Source organism: Gastrolobium bilobum, unplaced genomic scaffold (genome assembly GCF_033153095.1).
Source record: "Gastrolobium bilobum isolate Gb01-03AN ecotype WA unplaced genomic scaffold, APGP_CSIRO_Gbil_v1 utg506575, whole genome shotgun sequence".
In the NCBI taxonomy this organism is placed as follows: Eukaryota; Viridiplantae; Streptophyta; class Magnoliopsida; order Fabales; family Fabaceae; genus Gastrolobium; species Gastrolobium bilobum.
Window position 1 is genome coordinate 1 of NW_026899609.1, and position 6,792 is coordinate 6,792.

The 6,792-nt window shown below is 29.5% G+C and overlaps 1 protein-coding gene across 1 annotated transcript; it reads left to right on the forward strand.

Annotated features, from left to right (window-relative positions):
- Nucleotides 1–4,720: 4,720 nt before the first annotated feature.
- LOC133291950 (paired amphipathic helix protein Sin3-like 2) lies at nucleotides 4,721–6,496 on the forward strand. Its single transcript, XM_061490308.1, has 2 exons — nucleotides 4,721–5,223; nucleotides 5,479–6,496. Exons 1-2 carry the CDS (start codon nucleotides 4,721–4,723, stop codon nucleotides 6,494–6,496), a joined length of 1,521 nt encoding a protein of 506 aa, XP_061346292.1.
- The last annotated feature ends 296 nt before the right edge of the window (nucleotides 6,497–6,792 follow it).

Here is a 6,792-nt window from a genome sequence, read left to right on the forward strand (position 1 = left end):
CTTGTGAATTCCCCTTCAAACTCGGAAGAACACCAACCAACAGAGCATCTTAGGAGCACTCCAGGATTTCATATTCGCGTTTTTTAGATTATCCTACAAACACTTATGGTGCAAAACATATGCAGGGGCCTCCCAGCCAAACCCTCTGTCAAGTTTGACTTTGCTATGTAATTTTATAGTATGAGGTATGCATAGTTACTTATGTATGCATGTATGTATCTTTTACTTATGTGTGTGTGTATTTATATATATGTCAATACAATTATGAGATTTTTAAATGCTTAAAAATTAAAACAAAGTGACCTTAGAGTATTGAACTCTCCAATTTTTACTCCATGTAGAACATTAGTAAAGTACAATTAGTTGAAAGCTCATTCTCTCTTCAAACTTGCCTAGACATTTTTTATCACAATTGACTAGGATAAATTTTACACAATTGTGTTGTGTAACATAGTAAACTTAAGTTAGCACATATATATACCATAGGATAACAGCGTTACAAATGACATAACTTTATGTCATTTAAAATGACAAACACTTTCCACTTAAATAATATGGTGTTGAATTTAACTTGCTTTCTACTATGATAGGCACATTTTATGTATCTAATTGTATTTAAAAAGTTATAATTTATTCTAAATTATTTGTCACTTTAAAAAAAATATATATTATTTTCTTAGCTCTACTTTATTTTTTTATTTCTACTTATTGGAATAAGAATGATTTAATAGAGTGAAGGTGTAATAAAATCAAATAAACTTATATTTTCATTAAATCGTAAAGAATTTAATGAATTATTTAATTTTTGTACAAATCTTTAAACAATGATTATTTTAAAACTAAAAGAATTTGTGCTTTTAAATTTTGTATTATGTACTTTTAAATTTTGAAACAAAACTTTATCGTATTGTGTACTTTTAAATTTTGTATTTTATGTATTTATATAGAAATTTTGACACAACCTATGCTTATCATATCAGGATAAATAAAATTAAAATATATTAAGTATAAATTTTATGAATTTTAATTATCATTTCATTTATGTTTTTATTTTATTTTATTTTAAAAACAAGATATATTTTAAAGTTTTTTTAATAATTGGCATGATTAGATTTAATTTGATTTTAAATATATTACTTTTAAATAATATATTAAATTAAATTAGTAGAGTCATTAATTTTTTGATTGATCCATCACTCCAAGGAGATATAATAATACTAATTCATATCTTTGAGATATATAAAATTGGCAAAAAAATTTAATTATTGCATTTTAATTAAATATTACGCATTTATGGCAGTTTTGGAAATAATTACGGATCTATTTTACAATGTGACGCCTCATTTAGGCATCTCTCACCTAAGGTTGACACGTGTCATTTTTTATAAAAAAATAATAATAATTTAATCATAAAACTTATGAAGGCCATAACTTTTGACTCGGGTATCCAATTCAGGTAATTGTTTTTTGATTCCACATAACTTTTCGAGATCTACGCAATGACATCTCATTTGATATATTTTATTTCTCAAAAACATAATTTAAATTTAAATCAGGTAATCCTTCTTCCTCAGAGATTTAGAATATTTATTTAATTATTTCCTTTATTAATACAGATTTTTCAAATTGATTTTTGAGTTTAAATCACAAATCAAATCTTTATTTTGTTTTCCTTATTAATAATAATTGTTATTTTTTAATTTAAATCACACATCAAATCTTGATTTATTTTTTATATTAAATCACAAACCCAAAACACAGAGGCTTCTGAGTTTAAAAATGTGACACGTGTCAACACCTGACACGTCACCAATGACATCTAAATTGGGTTTCAATCAAGAGGCAATCACGCCTAATTTAGGTAATTTTATTTTTGAAAAAAATGCATAAGCCATAATTAATTTCACACCATAAATAATAACTTAGAAGCTTATAGCATTAATCATTAATTTCAAAAATAATATTCTTCTTCCTTAGAGATTTAGAATATTTATTTAATTATTTCCTTTATTTCTACAGATTTTTCAAAATGATTTTTAAGCTTAAGTCACAAATCAAATCTTTATTTTGTTTTCGTTATTAATAATAATTTTAATTTTAATTTTTAATTTAAATCACAAACCAAATTTTTGTTATAATAAAAAAAAATTATTAAAAAAAATTAAATCACAAATCAAAATTTTATTTATTTATTTATTTATATTAAATCACAAATCCAGAACTAAGAGGCTTCCGGGTTTAACGTTTCTTATAATATTATTCTTGCAAATTTAAATTGTGTTTGTGAGAAATAAAATATGTCAAATGAGATCTCATTGCGTAGATCTCGAAAAGTTATGAGGAATTAAAAAAAGAATTACCTGATTTGGATACCCGAGTCAAAAGTTACGGCCTTCAGAAGTTTTATGATTAAATTATTATTTTTTTGGAAAAAAAATATGACACGTGTCAATATCTGATAAATGACGCCTAAATTAAGTATGATTGCCTCTTGAGTGACGCCCAATTTAGGCGTCTTGAGTGACGCCCAAATTGGTCGTTATATTGTACAATAAATATATAATTATTTCCAAAACTGTAATAAATGCGTAATTAATTTATTAAAAAACATGGACTTAATTTTTTTGGCTAATCCCGTCAAAGCATTTGACGTATTAGGTCTTGAAGTTTGATAACTAATCATGTCTAATTTGTTGTCCTGCACAAGTTTGATAATCAGGTCTTGCTTGGGTTTTTTCTTAAAAAAAAAAAAGCTAAAAACAAATTAAGTGATAGGACCATGTTTAAATAATGAGTTTGATGTTTGTCATTTTAAATGACATAAGTTATATTATTTTAGGAGAGATATAGAGATAATAAATGAAAATCATGGGAGAGAAAGTGAGTGATTTTTTTAATTTAAATTTTAAATAAAAAATAATTTCTTGTGTGAATCTCTCTATTAAAATGATGTAACATCTAGAGCGCTGACGAGGACAGGGAGTAATCGCCGGTGCAAAGGGGCACGGACAAGGAGCGGCTCCTGACAGGCTTCCAGCGTGGGGTTACATGCATGAATGAATCGAATCGACACCCGAAAGAGAAGAATTCCAAAGACTGTGCAGGTATGAGACTGCACAGTTTGAGAATAGCTTATAAGAATCAATTGGTACTACCTATACTAACAAGATGCATCTGCTTTTCGGTAGCCCGGATCGGAAGAACTCCACAGTTAGGTGTGCTTGACTAGGAGCAATTATGGGATGAGTGACCTCCTAGGAAGTTTTCCCGGGAAGTGTGCGAGTGAGGAAAAAGCACACTGAAAAGTCTCGTGTTAGTATGTGGGGATAGTCATTGATTCTTGAAGCGACCGGGCGTTACAAATGACATAACTTTATGTCATTTAAAATGACAAACACTTTCCACTTAAATAATATGGTGTTGAATTTAACTTGCTTTCTACTATGATAGGCACATTTTATGTATCTAATTGTATTTAAAAAGTTATAATTTATTCTAAATTATTTGTCACTTAAAAAAAAAAATATTATTTTCTTAGCTCTACTTTATTTTTTTATTTCTACTTATTGGAATAAGAATGATTTAATAGAGTGAAGGTGTAATATAATCAAATAAACTTATATTTTCATTAAATCGTAAAGAATTTAATGAATTATTTAATTTTTGTACAAATCTTTAAACAATGATTATTTTAAAACTAAAAGAATTTGTGCTTTTAAATTTTGAAATTTTATGTATCTCAGGATAAATTTAAATTTTGTATAAATTTTATGAAAACTTTATATGTTTTTATTTTATTTTATTTTAAAAACAAGATATATTTTAAAGTTTTTTTAAAATTTTGATTTAATTTTGATTTTAAATATATTACTTTTAAATAATATATTAAATTAAATTAGTAAGTCATTAATTTTTTGATTATCCATCACTCCAAGGAGATATAATAATACTAATTCATATCTTTGAGATATATAAAATTGGCAAAAAAATTTAATTATTGCATTTTAATTAAATATTACGCATTTATGGCAGTTTTGGAAATAATTACGGATCTATTTTACAATGTGACGCCTCATTTAGGCATCTCTCACCTAAGGTTGACACGTGTCATTTTTTATAAAAAAATAATAATAATTTAATCATAAAACTTATGAAGGCCATAACTTTTGACTCGGGTATCCAATTCATGTAATTGTTTTTTATCACATAAATCACACACGCAATGACATCTCATTTGATATATTTTATTTCTCACAAACATAATTTAAATTTAAATTAGGTAATCCTTATTCCTTAAGAAGAATATTTATTGAATTATTTCATTTATTAAAAATTCAAATTGAATCACAAATATCTTTAAATTAATTATTGTTACTTTTTTCTTTATCAAATCACAATCCAAACCTCCTGTAAAAAAAAATCACAAATTTTAATCCAAATTGCATAATTAATTAATTAAAATGCAATAATTAAATTTTTTTCCCATATAAAATTCTAAATCTAGCCTTTTAATTGGTTCCCACCGCCTCAGTTTCCATCGTTCTAACGCAACAACGTGAGAGAGACAGAGAAAGAAGAAACCCTATTTGTTGTTTTTCTTGTTTACCTTGTTGTTCTGTCCGATCAAACACTTCACTCTTTTTTTTTTCTTTCTCTTGTCGATCTACTCGACTTGTTTTCCAGCGAATTTTCCTAGGAAAATCTGGAGAACCGATAAAAGATGAAGAGAGTAAGGGATGAGGCTCCTCCAAAGAAAACGGTTGAATTTGAAGAAGCTATTAGTTTTGTGAACAAGATAAAGAAACGATTCCAAAGTGATGAGCATGTTTACAAATCGTTCTTGAACATTTCCAATATGTACCGCAAAGAGCATAAGGACATAGGTGAAATTTATAGTGAGGTTGCTACCCTGTTTAAGGATCATCGAGATTTGCTTGAGGAGTTCACTAGATTCTTACCAGATAGTTTCGCAGCACCTTCTACACAGCATGCTCCGGATGCTCGAAATTCATTGCAGCGCTTTAGTGAGCGGAGTTCTATGGCACCCATGATGCGGGAAATGCAAGTATATCGACCAAAGAGGCTTCCTTCTCATGATCGTGAGCGTGATCTGAGTGTTGAACACCCTGAGATGGATGATGACAACACAATGATGAACATGCACAAGAAGCAAAGGAAAAGAAGAACTAATCTGGTTATTATATATTTAACAAAACAAGAGTTGTGAGAGTAATGGATACCTAGTTAGGAGTAAATGGAGTGATATGTAAACTTATTATAGGCATTACATTTTGTGACTGAGTAGGAATAACTTTAATTGTAATATATAAAGAAAGTATTTCTAGTAAGAACTTTTATTGACTTAAGATTAAACTGATTACAGTGTCCCCCAGTAGCAAATCTAACTTCTAACAGAACCTGAGCTAATTCTTGATTTGTTTTCACAAAACACAGAGTTGTCTTTTGCAGTATATATAGAAAGGATACTGATGCAGGTGTCATAGGCATTAAGAAATCTGTCAAGAAAGCTGAAGGTTTTGGGTTGGCTTCAGACTTTTCTTCTAAGGAAGACAAGGATACCTTAAAGAACATGTATAGTCAAGCATTCAGTTTCTTTGAGAAAGTTAAGGAGAAGTTGAACAGTGCTGATGACTACCAAGCTTTCTTGAAGTGCCTTCATAATTTTTTCGTCAGTGAAATAATAAAAAGGAATGAATTGCAAAATTTGGTAACCGATTTACTTGGAAAGCATCTTGATCTTATGGTGGAATTCAATGATTTCCTGGAGTGTTTGGAAAATATTGATGGGTTCCTTGCTGGTGTCATGAGTAAAAAGTCACTAAGATCATCAAAGTTGGAGGACAAAGACAAAGACAAAGAGCAGAAGCGTGAGATGGATGGAGCTAAAGAGAAGGAAAGATACAGGGAGAAGGAGTACATGGGAAAATCCATTCAAGAACTTGACCTCAGTGACTGTAAACGTTGCACTCCCAGCTACCGGCTTCTACCTGCTGATTATCCAATTCCTACAGCTAGTCATAGATCTGAGCTTGGTGCTCAAGTATTGAATGATCACTGGGTATCTGTGAGTTCAGGAAGTGAGGATTACTCTTCCGAACATATGTGCAGGAATCAGTACGAAGAGAGCTTGTTCAGATGTGAAGATGACAGATTTGAGCTGGACATGTTATTAGAGTCTGTGAGTTCTGCAGCTAAACGTGCAGAGGAATTATATAATAACATGAATGAAAATAAGATCAATACGGAGACTCTGAACCGTATTGAAGATTACTTTACTGTTCAAAATTTAAGGTGCATTGAACGTCTATATGGTGACCATGGTCTTGACGTTATAGACATATTGCGTAAAAATCCAACTCGTGCGCTCCCTGTAATATTGACTCGACTGAAGCAGAAACAGGAGGAATGGAGTCGGTGTCGTTCAGATTTCAATAAAGTTTGGGCTGAAATTTATTCTAAAAATCACTTAAAGTGAAGCAGCAGAAAGAGGATGATATTCTTCAGTCTACTATTGCAGCTGGAAACAAATTAGTTCGGTATTCATGTGATATGAGAGTATGAATGAGGCTGATGGTAGAGTAACTGAGGTAAAGAATGTTCACCGGACTAGTGTAGCAGCCAGTGATAAAGAAAATGGAATATTTTTTGGAAGCTTCACAAGCTTCCACAAGCAGCCAGTGATTTTGGTTTTTCTGTTTATGTTTACTCACTTCAATTCTTTTTCATTACTGGTTTAATGAATTTTATTCAAGGTTAAAAAAATAATAATTA

Excerpts from the sequence above, each read along its gene's own strand:
- LOC133291950 (XM_061490308.1), top strand. The coding sequence starts at position 4,721 with ATGAAGAGAGTAAGGGATGAGGCTCCTCCAAAGAAAACGGTTGAATTT. Across the intron at positions 5,224-5,478 it reads TATTTAACAAAACAAGAGTT|AAAGGATACTGATGCAGGTG; the intron begins GTGAGAGTAATG and ends CAGTATATATAG.